This window comes from Lynx canadensis, chromosome D2 (genome assembly GCF_007474595.2).
Source record: "Lynx canadensis isolate LIC74 chromosome D2, mLynCan4.pri.v2, whole genome shotgun sequence".
In the NCBI taxonomy this organism is placed as follows: Eukaryota; Metazoa; Chordata; class Mammalia; order Carnivora; family Felidae; genus Lynx; species Lynx canadensis.
The window spans coordinates 70,528,263-70,546,092 of record NC_044313.2 but is presented as its reverse complement, the minus strand read 5'-3'; the positions used below and the strand labels follow the sequence as shown (position 1 = coordinate 70,546,092).

The window sequence follows — 17,830 nt, the reverse complement described above, 5'->3', positions numbered from 1 at the left end:
ACAGGATCCAAAGCAGGTTCCAGGCTCTGAGCTGTCTGTCAGCACAGAACCCAACGCAGGGCTTGAACCCACAAACTGCGAGATCGTGACCTGAGCTGAAGTCGGACGCTTAACCAACTGAGCCACCCAGGCACCCCAACATTATTTTTAAAACCATGGTTTTCACTCGGGAGAAAACCTGCTCATTTTGATGAGTTTGGGGTCTTCAATTGAAAAATGTCAGTGCCCAAGCTTGGACTTTAAGAATGTTTCCTTACAAACTGCCCATCAAGACAGAACCAATTACAATCACTAAGGTCATTGAAGCGATGTTTCAGTTCTATGTTACAGATGACCATATGTCCACCTCCGTTATCAGGTAGGGGTCCTATTACTTTTTAATGACCTTAAGTTTCCCTAGGACAAGGTGCAGATGCAGAATCACTGTAAAACAGTTTTTCTCTAGAAAAGTAAGCTTGAGAAATTGGAATCCCCTCCAATAAGAACTTTTCTAACCAAACACCTGAAGAATTGGAAAGTCTCCCCTAAAGCCATTTCTGCAGAAATATTAAGACTGGGTTCAAAAATACCATCCATCAGGGGTGCCTGGGTGGCTCAGTCAGTTAAGCGTCCAACTCTTGGTTGCGGCTCAGGTCATGATCTGAGATCATGAGATTGAGCCCCGAGGCAGGCTTTGCACTGACAGCGTGGAGCCGGCTTCGGGTCCTCCCCCCCCCCGCCCCTCCCCCACTTGCCCACCTCCCCCAAAATAAATAAATAAGCTTTAAAAAAAATTAATCTTTAAAAATATCATCCATCAGATCTTCACTCCTGCTGCTCCTTGCCAGGCGAGTCAGCAGAAATTTGATGGCCTCCACCCTTGGGTAGTAGGTGGGCTCTGGGGCCACCCAGGACCCCAGGAAGCCACTTCTGGCCATGAGCGCCTACTGCTTACCCTGACGTGCAGTGGAAACATTAGCGTCTTCTGTGTGTGCCATGATGGGAAGATGTTTGGGAGGCCCAACCCTAGACCATGCTTCTTTACATACCCATGGCCCTCAGGGCATTTTCCAACTAGGCCGTTTCTAGAAGACCCAGTTTTATTTATAAAACTCTTTGGACAAAACTTTTTGCCGTATACCAGCAGAGGTCAACGCTAAGCACGGTGCACCCTCGACATGACGCCTCTCTCTTCCTGCCCTACTCCCAAGGTGCGCACTTGGGCAGAGGAAAGGCAGGCCTCAGGTGTTGTGGGCAGCAGACAACCTCCCCCAGCCATATACATTGGGACCAACGGCCAGGAACTTGCTAAGAGAATTTATTTGCCAAGGATTCATTCTAACAATACCAGAAAGGGTCGTTTACTTACTTCAAGACCAAGTCACAGGGACCTGACAAGGGTTCTCAGTTGGTGCCACCTTGTTCAAGGTGACAAGACATCACACCAACAACACAGAGTGGACTCTGGCCTGGCAGTTGTCTCAGGATAACACCAAGATACACCTATTCCCTAACACCAAAAGCTTCAACCTTTTTAAAAACTGAATTTTATTTTTTTAAAATTTTTTTTGATGTTTATTTTTGATAGAGACACAGAGCACAAGCTGGAGAGGAGCAAAGAGAGAGGGAGACACAGGATCCAAAGCAGGCTCCAGGGTCCGAGCTGTCAGCACAGAGCCCGACACGGGGCTCAAACTCGTCAACTGCGAGATCATGACCCGAGCCGAAGTCAGACGCTCAACTGACTGAGCCACCCAGGCGCCCCGAAATGAATTTTATTTTAGTTAATTTTAAAATTTTTAATTAATTTTATTACTTAGTTGTTTACTTCATTCGTGCTATATACAATCAAAACTGCCATGAAAAGCAATAAATGCCTTACACGTGGCTTCAAATCCCGTCTTCCTGCTGTTGATGTGTATAGAGGTGTGTTACACAGGGATTAGGACAAAGCCTGTGTTTGCACCTTGGCTCTGCCGTTCCTAGCTGTCCCACCTTCATTTTAAGAATGTTCCCTTTCTGTCCCAAAAATAAATAAACGTTGAAAAAAAAAAAAAAAAAAAAAAAAGAATGTTCCCTTACAAACTTCCCATCAAGACAGAACCAGTTACAATCACTAAAGTCACTGAAGCCATGTTCCAATTCTATGTTACAGATGACCATATATCCACCTCTGTTATTTTACTTAGCCTGTCTACACGTCAGCTTCCTAATCTGCGGAATTGGGGCTAATAACATGTACATCCTGAAGTTTCCTGAGAATTAACTGAGATCATCTACGCAAAGCATTTAGCATATGCCCAGCAGCCCAGCACCTAGCACGTGTCCAAAGGCTATCTTTAGTAGCGCCGTTAGGTAGTGGCCTTGGAGTGTTTGCACGGATGTTAGACCCCCAACCTGGCCTCCCTCTGCCACCAGCTGTGTTCTAAACTGTCCCCTCCCACTGCCTGGTGAAAAGTGCTCAGAGACTGCAAACTGACCCAGCCAAATAAAACAGTAAATTGGCTGCCAAAAATCACATTCGCCATGAATTTCAAAGACAAATATGAATTATCCCAGGAAATACCTGTGATTAGCTGTGCTCTGCGTTGCCCCTCACCTTCGAAACTGTGACGTCTAAAGTTATATCCGTGTTACGATTAGAAAGGTGTCCCAGGACAGTCACCACTGATTCTAATAGCTTATTGTCCCCAGTCTCTAAATGACCTACTCCCCGAGCTTCTCAAATGGCTGTCGGCTACTGCGGGTTCCACCTCACAGGCTGGCATCAGCTCTGCTTGGCATTAGGGTGCATTCTACTGGTTCCCCCAAAGTACACCCCTATTCACTAATTTGCTATTGCAGACAGAGGGAGCTCCCAGCCAGGGCAAAGGCCCTGAGGCAGTGAACAAAGGGGAGACAGTGTTGGGGTGGACTTGGTCATCAGGGCTGCAGAGGCCACTGTAAGGACTGTCTGTTTATCTGGAGGGATGGGGAACCCCTGGAGAATTTTGAGCAGTGATATGACGTGACTGACTCTTGTTGAACAGGATAAGCCGGCTGCTCCCCTGGGAAGAGACCATACGGGGCAGAATCTCGGAAACCAGTCACGTGGGAATTGCGGTTCCCTGGACAAGGCCTAATGGTGCCCAGGACCTGCAAGTGAAACAGGGGTGGTGGAAAGTGCCGGGATTTGGGATATTCTCTGACAGATGGGATGTTGGGAATGGAGGAAGACAGTGACTCCAGTATTTGTGGCCCAAACCACCAGGACAAGGTTGCTGTGAGCTGAGCTGGGGTAATCTGCCGTTCCCTCTGTCAGAAACACCCTTCCCCACAGCGGCCCAGGCAAGCCATCCTCCCCCTCCAGATCTCCAGCCCCTCAAGTGGGTTCCGCAGGCTCTATGCCCCCTCAGCACACCCAGGCTTCTGCCCACACAAGGGCCTCACACTTGTCTCCACTTATTCAAGACCTCCTGTGTCCGTGAGAGAGGGACCATGTCACCATGCTTGTCACTGTTTAAAGACCCACACGGGGAGGCTGCCTGGCTCAGAGTGAGCACACAAGTGTCCTGCTACACTCAAGTTAGGTTCCCTCATGGGGTTTCTTGCTTGGTAAGTTTTCTTAAGCCACTTTATATCGTTTTCATTAGCAAGTAAATGAACATAAAAACATAAAACTCTTCAAGTCTAAAAGGAAATCCACCGACTGCCTTGCAAGATTTTACTCTTTCTGCCACAGGCCCTCACGGGGCCGCTGCCAGCCGGGCCCAGGCTTTGGGCTCCTGGACTTGTCACCATCCCAGGCTTCCACACCTCGGTGCTGTCCACGTCACTCAGGCCCGCGTCCCCATTTCCAGGCAGGCCACATCTCCCTCACTTCCGTGGGGTGAGTCACCTCTCTGCCTAAAAACCCATGTTCCTCCAGTGTTCCTGCACATGCTCAGCAGACCGCCCTTCCCAGCGCTCAGATGTGCACAAGCCAACGAATGAGTGACCAGACCAAGGAATGCAGAGACATCAGCTACGTCCCTGCACCGTGCCAAGCACATTCATACGCACATCACAGAATGTTCTTGGAATCCTGGAGGACTCCGCCCGGCCTCCAGAACAAAGGCCCGACGTCTGTGGCACCAGCAAGGGCATCAGCAGGTTTGCTCAGCCTCGCTCTCTTCTCCCACACCGACACTCTGCTCCCTGAGTGACACGGTAAGGACACGGACTCACAGCACTAAGAATCAGGGCACCTGAATTCTATCACCGGCTTCAGCAGCGAGCATGCTTTTCTGACAAATCACTTCCTCCGTTCACGTCTCAGAGCCTCATCCAGCAGGTGGGAATAACATCGCCACAAGGTGTTTAATGAAATCATGGATGTCATCCAACAGCAAAGAGGTATATTGGACACCACCCTGTCTTCATCAGCTCAGCACCACAAGCGGGCGGCTGAACCAACAAACATTTATTTCTCACAGTCCGGGGATTAGAAGTCTGAGATCACAGCACCAGTACGGCCTGGTTCTGGGAAGAGCCCGCCGTGAGGTGGCAGATGGCCAGCTTCCTGCTATGTCCTCACGTGACCAATAGAGAGTACACTGGTCTCTTCTCATAAGGGTACTAATCCCACTCTTGGGAACTCCACCCTCATGACCTAATTCACGTGCCAAAGGCCCCACCTCCTAACGCCATCCCAGTGGGATTCAGTCTCAACACGTGGATTTGGAGGGACACAAACATTCAGCCCGTGAATGGAGAACTCCCGTGAAGGGAGAACCTTCAGCCAGAAGAAAAATGGTTCCTCTGGGAGAAAGGAGGGTTCAGAAATGTTTGAAAATAGCATCTTTCACCTCGTAAATGCCATGCTTATTATTTCATGTATTCACTCAGTTAACAAATACTTCTGATAACTCAGTGTTGCTAGGCTGTAGGGGCTAAAAAGATGAACAAGACAATTCCTTGGTTCTTAAGGAACTCAGTGACTGGGGACAGGGGTCAAAATTACAAATAGTTTCTTATCTTCCTGTGCAGAAAAGGTGGCCAGCAACCTGCCCCATTGGTATCGGGGGGCCATAAAGGAACACAAGGGTGGTGTTCCCACCAGCACCAAGGGTACAGGGGGCCAAGGGGCTTCCGGAAGCCACACAGAGGCAGGCAGTGGCACGGAGGTGGTGTGCCCAGTAGCACCTGTGAATGAGGGACATGAGGGGAGAGGGAGAGCAGGTGGAAGAGACAGCCAGAAGGCTAGGAGATAGGGTACACTGAGAAATAAATAAAGTAATGGCACAAGTAAGTAAATATATGGAGGATAGAGAGAGCCAGGTTCCTTAGTATTTGGAGCATATACTTACAATTATGGAAAGGGGTAAGGGTAGAAAGCACTTAGGTGTGTTGCATTGAAATTTGGAAGTACTAGTGTGATCTGATGGTTTTTAATATCGATACACATAGAGATGGAAAGAGTTACAGATGTGTGTATTTGCAGTTACGTATATTTTCTGTCTTTACCCACCAAGAAAGCCTAGAGGCAATGATAACCCCAGGAGCAATGAGTAAACCAAGCACACAGATCCTGATTTCCAAACACCATCCTCTGTGAAAGGAATCAGAGCCCTTTGGAGAAATGGTTGATTATAGGCCCGAGGCAGGGCCAGAATCTGAATACCTTGTTGCAGCAAAAAATTAGGACGTGCTCAAGGACTGATGGAGACATGTCCATAGAATACAAGAGTCGATAAATTACAAGGAGCTCCCATAGGCCAAATCGGGTGTCATTTGAGAATCAAATAAATAATACTATCAATGAAGTACAATCTATTGAATAGAATAGGAACCCATACATCCATGCTAACAGAATGCCAACTAATAAAAAGGAACAGAGGGAGGTGAAGGGGGGGTGGGCTAGATGGGTGGTGGGCATTAAGGAGGGCACTTGTGTTGAGCACTGGATGTTATACATGAGTGATGAATAACTAAATTCTACTCCTGAAACCAATATTATGCTGTATGTTAACTAACTAGATTTTTTTTTAATTTTTAAACATTTTCATTTATTTTTCAGAGACAGAGAGAGACAGAGTGTGAGCGAGTGAGGGACAGAGAGAGAGGAAGACACAGAATCTGAAGCAGGCTCCAGGCTCTGCACTGTCAGCACAGAGCCCGATGTGGGGCTCGAACCCACGAACCATGAGATCATGACCTGAGCCAAAGTTGGATCGTTAACCAACTGAGCCATCGAGATGCCCCATAACTAAATAAATAAATAAATTTTTGAAAAAAAAAAGGAATGGAGGTTTGGTAAGGTGCAGGGTACCAGTGTATTCTTAAAATATCTCCCCACAATATACTAATAAGTGTCCAAAGGACAAATGGTAACTTTGTGGTGGAAAGACTTAGAAACCACCAGCACATCCAGATGGTCACAGCTACCCTCGGCAGTGGTGGGATGACGGGTCTACCTTGTGTGACACCTGATGAGAGACACCAAGAAGTGCACAGTTTCATTTCCACAGTATTCCTGTCAAGGTCCTCATGACCTGAATCTAGTCATGTGGAAACATCAGTGGACCCAGACTGAAGGTCATCTGACAAAATGTAAGGTCTGCACCCCTTAGAACTTCCAAGGATGTAAAAGACTGAGTATTGCAGAATTGTTCCAAATAAGAGACTGAAGACACACAACTGCATGCAGTGCGTGAACCTTTCCTGAATCAGAATAGGAAGGAACAATGGTGGCCTTGTTGGTGAAATGCACATGGGGTCTGTAGGCAGGATAGGAGGAATGTATCAGTGTTGATTTCTTGTCCTGGAGCATTGCCACTTGCTGGCCTATAATTGTCCTTGTTTGGGGAAATAGTGAAGGGGGTACATAGGGCTGAAAGGGCATCATGTCTGCAGCTCACTCTCTGTGGAAAAAGGATAGTGATAATGCATATGTGCGCCAGTTGGAGAATCAGAGTGAGGGAGATATGCGAGTTCTTTGTACTATACTTACAATTTTTCTGTAAGTGGAAAATTATTATTTTTGAAATTCGTATTTTATTTTATTTTTTAGGGGTGGGGGGCAAAGAGAGACAGAGAGAGAGAGAGAGAATTCCAAGCAGGCTCCACACCCAGCATGAAGCCCGACCCAGAACTCGATCCCACAACACCAGGACCATGACCTGAGCAGAAATCAAGAGTTAGACACTCAACACACTGAGCCATCCAGGTGTCTCTCAAACTTGTATTTTCATAATTTTTTAAAATATTTATTTTTAAATTATTATTTTAAAAAAATAGATAACCACAGCACTTTTAAATGCTGTATTCATGACTATTATGTCCATTTATTCATATGAATCCTGCTATGTGTTTAAGAAAATCTCTCCTATCAGGGCACCTAGGTGCAGTTGGTTAAGTGTCCGACTTCGGCTCAGGTCATGATCTCACGGCTTGTGAATTCGAGCCCTGCATTGGGCTCTGTACTGACAGCTCAGAGCCTGGAGCCTGCTTCAGATTCTGTGTCTCCCTCTCTCCCTGCCCCTCCTCCACTCATGCTCTGTCTCTCTCTCCTTCAAAAATAAATAAACGTTAAAAAGAAAAAAGAAAATCTCTCCTATCATTCTATTTGGCCCAGTGGTTGAGGAATAATAACTCACTTTCTCCATCTTTTCTTCCTTTAAAACCTCTGCAAGCTTTCTGTAGACATTGTTAATCTGATTTCAGTTTGAAGCTCAAGATTTAAAGCCAGAATTGTAGAGAGTGATGCACACAGCAGGTGCTGAATAAATGTGGTCCACTGACCATTTGAGTGACAGGATAGCAATGATATTAGAAATTTTGGTTGCATTTTGTAAATATAGCTGAATGGTAAAAAAAAAAAAAACATAAAAAACAAAACTCAAAGTTAACTACAGAAGACATTATCAAGGGTTAAGCAAAATGATACATTGAATAATATGTTCTAATTGATACAGTATATTCAATTTATGGATCTAACATGTTTTACTTATAGGACCTCCAGAATAAAAAATGCTAAGCATCACCTCATTCCATTTTGGGCCAAGTAAATGCGTTTTTTGATGCCACTACAACATATTTATTAATGTTTAATTGAGGGTCAGGGCTCATCTGTATTCCTTAGCACATCAGTACTAAGTGCCTGCTACTTTGGGGCTATAATTCGGGAACAGAATGAAAGAAAAGTACTTTCTACATCTATGAATAAATAAGCAAATAAGCATTTACAGAGCAGCAAGAAATCTTCACACATAAAGACATTCTGCTAAACAGATTCAATTTCTGCTGCCTCGCTCTGTCTATGGGATGACAGAAAATATGGAATAAGCCGTATTCTTGGCTGTACAGCCATTCTACATTCTGAGGAGGCTCTTTAAAGCTAAGAAGCAATCAGTGTCTTCATAAGTCATTTTTCCTTGGTTTTTACATAATGGCCAAGACACGCTATTCATCGCGAGCTGAATATTCTAATATGTCCACATTACCATACACATCATGTGTAGATGGCCAGTTTACAAAGAACTGCACTGTAATAAAACGTATTTCAGAATAACCTGAGCACAACTGAGCCACTCTTTGACATTTCAAATGCTGGACTTTGTCAGATTCATTATCATAAAAACCGATCGCTATCGGGGCACGGAAGACGTCTCGCATCATTTCGGAGCATCCAAGGCGGCTGCACTATGTATACACTGTTTCCAAGCTTTGCAACAACGTGTAGAGCAGGAATACAAACGCAGACCCAAAGTTGCAGAGAATTAAAATAATGTGCCCAGGACCTCAGAATGAGTTAGCAGCAAAGCCAGAATGTGAACACTGATCTTTTCCATACTTTTTCCATAAAAACTCCGGGCTTTTCCTGTTATGCTTCCCGGGAGCCATCCCTGAAGCAGTACCTGCTCCCAGACTTTCCCTAGTCACACAGGGACCTTGTCTGTCTACTCGTTTGTCTGGGTCCCCGGAGACTGTGGGACCCACAGAGCAGGCCCTGAGCCTCATCCCTCTCTGCCATGCCAACATCTCGTTCAGTGCTAGGCACACAACAGGGGCTGGGTGAAAGCTGAGTAAATTAACGAATGACTGTACTTGGATGAGGAAGAGTGGAGACACTGAACAGCAGCAACCCCCTTACGACCCCTGCCATACACCAAGCGCCGAACATTTTACCCTCGCGATGATGTCATGAGGCAGACAGGGCTGTTCCCTCTTTGCAGATCAAAAGACTGAGGCTCATGGGAAGTTGACAAACTTCTCCTAGATCAGTCACATGGCTACGTAGATTCAGAAATAAAGCCAGTATCTGCTGCTCCGAAACCTGTGTTCTGAACTGCTGTGTTCTACTGGCCAGATCACATCCCCCAGTGACCACAACCCCCTGAAACACACACCTGAATGCATCACACAGGTACAAACTCTTCCAACAACTCGCTTGCCATTTGGTCCCCTCCTTCTCGCAGAAAGCAGTCAGTAGCCGACACAAAGTAACAAGCTGGCAAAAAGCGGAAACAGCCTCAGATCCAATATAAGGGAAATGGTTAGATAAATAAGGGCATATCCACTCAGGGATATGTGGCGAATCAAAACCCGGTTAGAAAAACTAAGGGGAAATATTTGAACATTACAAGAGAAAAGCAAGATACAAAATTATATGTAGATGTTACCGTACTTTTATGATTACCAGTATGTTAAGAAAGAAAGAAAGAAAGAAAGAAAGAAAGAAAGAAAGAAAGAAAGAAAGAAAGAAAGAAAGAGAGAAAGGGGCAGAACTAAGAGTTTTGTCAGTGAGACTGTCAGTGACTTTCTTTCAATTTCTTTTCTTACAAAATCAGCCATAAAATCTTGGGTCATTTATTATTTAGAAAAGTAGTATATTTTTAAAAATAGCCTACTGATTCCTTGTGCTACCCTTTGATTTCTGCATAAAAATAGAGATTTGGTTCCTCAAATTCTTAAGACTAAACTGCTTAGGGTAAGCTTCGTTTCCCTGGGCCACCAATCTTTTCAGGGTACGCCAAAGAGGATTTCTAGAAATGTTATATTTTAAGCCGGCCGGCATGAGGAAAGAAGACTGAGAAATCACTTTGGTTGTGGGATGAAAGGAAAAACAAACCTTTGGGGGAGACAGAAAAATGTTGCAAGACAAGCAATACTCTGCCACGATACTCACCTGCTCAGCACTTAGCCTATCGCCTTGTTCTTCATACACATTTGTTGACTGGCCCTGAAATATTTCAGTAGACAGTTTGGTTTGAAACATCTGTTCTTTCTCAGCAAGAATTTACCAAGCAAAATAAATTGTGAGGGATCAAAATAACAAAAGTAATGAAAAGTCCAGGGACTTCCCCAGGTCTTGGGTGGGTCATATGACCAGCAAGCTCTGTGTGTGTGTGTGCGTGTGTGTGTGTGTGTGTGTGTGTGTGTAGAAGAGTGTGTTTAAGGGTGTAAACAAATAATGCTTAAAGTTGCAGTATTCAGACACATCAGAAAACATACAAAATTCCTTAGAATCATGAGTTTCTGAAAGGGTGGTTGGGTATGGATCACTCTGGAATACTCTCTGCCTCAACTCCTAAAACTAAAAATATAGGAAAATGTTTCTTTCATCAAATGTCAATCACCGAATGTCTTAGAGGAAAGTAACTGACCAACCAAAGTTGGCCAGTTACCTTTTATAGAGGCTTCATATTTTTAGAACTATTAAGAACCTTCCCTAAAGTATGTTTTCATAGTTACTGTGGAAAACCAGATCACGGTATACATGTGGTCCATTTTCATGGCTCAGAATCTGGGCTGGCTGACCCTCCCTACTGGCAATTGTCAGCTGTCTGCTTCTTTGTAAGTGCCAGAGAAGGCACCCACCATCCCCCAGCATTACTCCCACCGTCTCCTCCCCCCCAACCCCCCACCGCCTCTACCAGCACCCCCACTTTCTCCACCAGCACCCCACCAACTCCTACCACCACTGCCATCACCTGCTGCTTATTAGGAGATAGGAACTGAAAGCACTTACCCAAGAAGGAGAAACATTTCTTTAGATCATTTCCAAATAGTTACAATGCACAGAACCCAAGAGAAAGGACAAGAGACGAAAAGCCACTCAACAGCACAATGAAGAAAAGTCAGAAAGGACGTAACATTAACAGTGGCCCTATCTGTGCCACGCAAATAAAGATGATTTTTTCTTTTATTTATATTTCTGAACTTTCTACATGTTCTTACAATGATCATGTGTTGCTTTAATAACTAGCGAAAGAAAATCCACTTTTAGAAATAAAAGGCAATCATCAGCTAGTACATTCAGGCAATAGCAAGTAGGTTTCCTACACGGGGTCAACCAGCATGGACTATGAAGTCAAATACTTGAGTGTGATTTTTTTTTTTCAGCCACTTCAAACTGTGTAAACTCTGAAAGAGAAACTCTTGTTGAACATGTAATGGCAGATCCTCCCACAAGAAACTATTTTTTATGTCATGTTCATTATTTTAATTGAATTTGGATATATGATCAGTCATTACTGAAATGGGTTAATCACTTAGGCAATTACTAAGTCACTTAGCAATCTAGATGCATGGCTGATAAATGAACCAGCTCCGTACACTGAATATTGAAGCTTATTAGGTATAGTCTAGTTAAGACAGAAATTAAAAAGAATAATTCTTACAGCACACTGACTGGCCAAGGAAAATTTCTGGCAAGCTAGAAAACAACTTAAAGATCCGGCCAATGATTCTCGGACCTTTTCCACATCACTCATAACCTTGTAAAACGACACTACTGAAAATCCAAATGGTCACTTTTGAGTTTCTCCTTCAAGGGCTGCTTTATCTTTCTCCATGTATGTTAAAGAGCTTTGGGCCATTTAATAGATTGATGTGCCTCTCAGACATGAGAACATACTATTGGCACTGAGGCTATTTTTAGAAGTCATACAAATGGAAGTATTCAAATGCCTATTCATTATTTCTCTCTCCTGGTTTTGGTTGCACTCAGTTTTCATTATTAAACTGGACGTGGCATTCAATTAGTTCCCATGAATGGACTTTTCACGAGTAATTTGCTCTGCTGGTGTTTTCATAAAAAATCAGCCGGACACATCTGTTTGTCAGTGCTCAAAAACCACAGGCTCTCTTCTGTTGTAATGGCAACCACCACAGCCTGCAGTCTTTTAAGACTTAACTGTTTTTTGTAGAAGATCTTTTAACACATTTGTCTCTAATGGAATTCAGGACATTAGGAGTTCACTGTCGAGCAACCGCTACCATCATTATTTTTAAAAAGATAATGCAAACCACATTGATGTGCATACCCTTTCTGCAACAGACAAATAGAACACACCAGTGTAATGCTCAGTGCCAAGAGGATCGTACTAAATTGATCTCTAACAACACGGCAACACGAACAGCTTAAATTCTTTGAGTGGCATAAAGGGATCTAGGTAAAACGGCATATTCTAAAAAAAAAAAAACAAAAAAAACTAAGAAGATTGAATAAATTATTTCCACTAGCCTGAGCCATTCCCATTAGGATGAAATCCAATCAGAAGGAATAAAGTGTACTAGGATACTAATTCCTTAGAACAAAGTAGAATTAAGCTGTTTTCTTTTGGCAGAAGCACCACAATGCAAATAAAACAGTGACCTTCAATTCAAAGGCGATGTTAATAGAGAGAAATCACAAAACAGCAGCCAATGATAAGAATGACTAATAAAGAGCAATGCTTTTAGCATGCTGGGAAGCTGCATATGTACTAGTTTCAAGCAACGCCTCTATAAAATAGTAAGAAGCTAAAGAAATTAGAAATCTCTGCAGGACTAGTTGTAAGAGTATCTTCCCAGAGTCCTAAGATACCGTGCAGATATTAGAAACAAAACTGGAGTTAGTGGGAACACTTTCCCAGAGCAGGAATGTAATAGTAACAGAAAGCAGACACAAGAAACACCTCAGGTCCTTTACAGAACTAACTGAATTCCCCATGTGGTTTCAGACGGCATTTAGGACTCTCGATGATTAAGCATAACTCCAAAGACAGAGCTCCAAAACCCCTGAGCTACAAAAAAAAAAAAAAGTTTTTTAACAATAACGATAAGAGTAACAGACACTTCTTGGTGGAAAAGTCTAACTTCTGGGCCCAGATGCGCACTCACAGAAAGTGCTATCCCACAGCAGGAAGACTGTGCCAGAGGTTTCTGAAGGCAGAAGACAATGTTGCCTTGTCGATGACTGTCTCCCCAGTACCTAATGTAGTGTGTGCTATAAAAGGCACTTAACCAGGATTTACGGAACGAGTGAGGAGTGATATATGCATGCGGCCAAAATAAATCTTGGCTTTATAATTGTTAAAACTAGAATCTTAAAGATAAACATCATAGATTGTATAAGATGTTATCCTGAAAATAAATATCTAAGTATGTATTAAAAAAATCACATAAACAATGGAGAGGAAAGTGATGTGATTCTTCTCTCTGCGTGTATGCGCCTCTGGTACAGGAAGAAAATCAACATTTTAAATTGATTTCTTTGCTTAAAGGATCTAGAGATCCAGATTTTAGTCCTGGATTCACTGGGGACAACTTTGTAACCTTGAGACTATGTAGCCTCCTTACGACTCAGTTTCCTTATCTTAGGAATGAGAATACTAGTCCAATTTCTGCCACCAAATTGTGGTGAAAGTGAAAAATGCCCGTGAACAGTTGTGAAAAATACAAGTGGCAGACTTGTTGCAAAAGTGAAAGCGACTCTGACAGCACTACCTTGTTGATTCAGATTTAATTCAACTCAGACTAAATCTCTTTAAAACTCAGCAGTCGGGGGTGCCTGGGAGCCTCAGTAGGTTGAGCGTCTGACTCTTGATTTCAGCTCAGGTCATGATCCCAGGGTGGCGGCATCGAGCCCCACACGGGGCTCCATGCTGAGCAGAACGTGGAGCCTACTTAGGATTCTCTCCCTCGCCCTCTGCCCCTCCCCATCTCGTGTGCTCTCGCTCTGTAAATATAAATAAGTAAATAACTACTCAGCATGCATTTAGGGTGACCCAACCTGGAGGGCTGTCAGATTCAGAGGCATTGATAGCCAGTCTTGCTCCGGGCTTCTTTTTTCATAATGTACAATGTACAGCAGATTCCTGTCCCTCCTCCTGGCTCACCCCAAGTCCTCCACCCACACATACAGACAGCGCAGGCTACCTTTACCTTCCCTGTACCAGTGGCACTGAACCACCCAGAAGTCACAGAACCTTTTGAGGAATGCCATGACACACGGATACGCTAAATTCCATCATAAGTGTTAGCAACAATATCAGCGACAGACATACCTATGATATAATATAAATTTATTTATATATTTATGTATAATTTTAATTATATAAAATTACCGTGGGGGGAGGGGGGGCACCTGGGTGGTTCGGTTGGTTGAGCGTCTGAACCTTGATCTCAGCTCAGGTCATGATCGCGGGTCGTGGGATCGAGCCCCGAGTCAGGCTCTCCTGCTTAAGATTCTCTCTCTCTCTCTCTCTCTCTCTCTCTCTCTCTCTCTCTCTCTTCCCCTGCCCCTCTCCCTTCCTCATGCTCTATCTCTCTCTCTAAAATAAATAAATACATACATACATACATACATACATACATATTACAGTGAGAACACTGGTGTCCATGAAGAAAAGAGACAAACAAACAAAAAAACCTTTCAGACTTGGGTGTAATGAAGAGTTTCTGAGTTTCCCATGATAATCTTGTGCTATGTGCTCACCCACTTTATTATTTTGCAGGCAGCAGCAAGCAAGTGGTAACAGGCACCAATGCACTGGTGTTTTCATGAAAAGAAATTATAAGATCATTAACTACTAAGTAGTGACTGCATTATAATGCCAGCTCTACTCCTTGGTTGATTCTATTAAGGTTGAAAGTCCTCCCTTAATTAGCAATCCTGAACAGGTGCACACAAAATTCTTGCAAGGAGGGTGAGATCTCACTGTTCACCCTTATCTATCAAAGGCGAGGGAAGGATAGGTCTGTGATATTTCCAGAAGGATTATGCGGTCCTTCCGTTTCCGTTCTCCTGGTATTCTAAAGCCACCTCCTGAATGAGGACAAAGCAGCAGAGTGGCATGACTTGTGACCACATCATGCTGGCTACTTACAGAATTGTTTTGGCCTGAATGCATGTTGGAGGGATGCCATCAACCTACAGGACCTGACCCCTGCTGGAGCCTGCTGTGGATTCCATCTCTCTCTCTCTCTCTCTCTCTCTCTCTCTCTCTCTCTCTCTCTCTCTCCCTCTCTCTCTCTCTCTCCTCTGCGCTTCCCTGGCTTGTCTCTCTCTCTCTGTCTCTCAAAAATAATTAAATATTAAAAAAAAGAAAGAAAGAAATTTAACCTTTGATGGATGGAGGCGTTGGACTGCACAAAAGCAATGCCTGTCACTTAAGCCAGGACGGAAAGAAGCTGCGTGACAAGAGAAAGTCCACAGCCAGTGCGTCCGACTTCTCAGCAACAATTCTGGAAGGGAGGGACGAGGACTGTCATCATGTTACGGACCTGGGATTGCAGGGCAAGCAAATTCTTGCCCAGATGTTGTACCTGCAATTAGTACGTACTGTCACTGAGGCAGGGGCGGGGGGAGATGCATGCTTAGTTATGGTCCTCAAGGCCCCAAAAGTTGAATTCTCACGACTGACACTAATCGTAGCATATTTTTGCAGTCACTTTTGGGTGGGGTTTTTTTCCTACCAAAATCTAACTGTTCGAACACAGATGTCAAACAATAGTGTTTTTTTCATGCCATGATAGAGAGTGGGGACATTACTGGGACAGGCCTGACGGTGCCCAGCTGACTTTTCTCAAGCCCGTGGCCAGCATCCAAACAACTGGTATCCTGAAAGAGAGAGAGAGAGAGAGAGAGAGGAGATGCACCCTATCTTAAATGGACACATTCTTCCACCTGACTCCTCTTTTTCTTTTCATTATGTCTAAAGACGAATTAGCTGGCTCTGTGTCAGTATCTATTTGTTTTGTTTTATTTAAACCCAGGGAGTTTCATTAATAGGAGTTTTGTTCAGGATGTTGAGGTTTCCATGGTGGATCCAAAGCAATTGGTTCCAGCTGCCGAGAAGAAAATGAACACCACTAAGTGGAATGGACACAGAAGAACACCCCTGACTGGGACTAACCGTGTTTGAAGCACACTGCTGTTCCTGCTGGAAAACCACCCTCACGTGAGCTCATCAGAAGCTCCCGCCCCCGTGGGGATGACTGGGAGGTTCTGCTTCATAGTTAAGTGCGTTGGGCGATCCTGTCCTCAGCGTTCAGGACCTGAGCAGAGCTCAATGTCGTCGTCCTCGTAGGCTATCCACGTCTAGCGTGCTGTGGTTGTGGCCGCTCAAACGCCAAGCCTCCATTCAATATGAAGAAGGAACCTGGGTTGGGAAGGATTCTCTTCCTTCCTCTCAATACAGTTTCAGAGTTTCTCAGGTATCATTTTTAAGCCTTATGGCAAACTTTTCGAGTACTTTGTCGCTGCTGCTGTTTTGCTTAGCAACAGAACCCTCTGGAGACGCAGTCTCACCGGGTACTAACAACCGATAAAAGCCAAGACCCTCTGAGACTGGGGATGGTGTTCCCTTCCAGCTCCCCTAAGGATCCCCGTGACCCCCCCAGAACACAGTGTGACCATCAGTCTGCTGGCATTCGGAAAAAATACATAGATTCAAAGTGTTGAGGAGCTATAAACACTGCCAACCACAAGCTGCCAACTTTGTGTTATTGTCCCGAGTCCACGTGACGAAAGGGAACAGCTCGTCCTATACGGTCTTCAAGAAAAAGAGAAGATGTGCATCTTCACCCTCTGTTTTGCTAGGGACAGACTCTGGTTTCAGACATGCGAGTGAATTGCTGATTCCACAGAAATGCATAAAATATTAATCTCAGTGAGATTTACTTACTCGGAACATGAGGCCAAATCCTCAGCTATGGTACTGAGGGCTTTATTAGATTTCTCATTTTCGGAAAGCTTTTTTTTTTTTTTTTGTATATTTCTTTCTGATTTTTCCTATTTTTTTTTTATCTTTTTCTTTTTCTTTTTTAATGTGTAGTATGGAAAAGTCTAAAGGGCAGAAAGCACAATCCACTACTCTCCAGCCAGAGACAGGCCTAGCCAGAGTTCTTCCAACCAGGAAACCTTCCATATTTAATATTTCCTTTGTTTCTCACATGAACCCAGCAAGGTGGATAGGGCAGATGTTACCGTACCCATTTAGCAGATGAAGCCAGGATCTGTCACATCACAGATCTGGCTCTGGGAAAAGTCCCAGAATGACGTGCCCATTTTCTACTTGTAACGTTCATGATGGGGCTACCAGTTTTCCATCTCCTCCAAATAAAAATGTAATCCCTCCTCTGACATCCTAAAGAGAAGTACATTACCTGCGACTGTCCATGCACTTAGTGTCAGAAGTAAGGCTACAATCCAGATCAACTGACCCTCCACAGCCATTTCCCCCACCTGGCCTGCAAGGCTGAACTGCAACACATTCCCTCCCTGCTTCTCAAAGCCACTTCTGCACCACCAGTACCTAGGAAAAGTAGTAAACTTGCAAAGTTCACATGTTAGCCCCCATGGAGGAAAGCCTCAAGGGAAAATGCCCCGCCGCAAAAAACTAAAGGGAATAGTAAAGTTTATGGAAAGGCAATAATGAAGCAATAGAAGAAAGATGTGCAGAAAACATTCTGTGATGTTTTGGCAAAGAGGAGAGAAAGAGAGCTAACAAAGAAAAGTTGAAAGAATATAGTCTGGTCCGTGCAGAGTAATCAAGTCCATGGCAATAAACATTCATTATGAACAAATCTCATTTAAAAACAAACTCCCAGAGGAACTAATTAC

General features: G+C 44.0%; 1 protein-coding gene across 1 annotated transcript in view; it reads right to left on the bottom strand.

Annotated features, from left to right (window-relative positions):
• DISC1 (DISC1 scaffold protein) overlaps nt 1-17,830 on the bottom strand; it is a 286,754-nt gene that overhangs the window by 232,975 nt on the left and 35,949 nt on the right. The window contains exons 5-6 of the mRNA XM_032595167.1: nt 5,004-5,142; nt 2,996-3,114 (exon numbers count right to left, since the gene is read on the bottom strand). Coding sequence (XP_032451058.1) covers nt 2,996-3,114; nt 5,004-5,142 — 258 coding nt within the window. The remainder of the gene's footprint in view (nt 1-2,995; nt 3,115-5,003; nt 5,143-17,830) is intronic.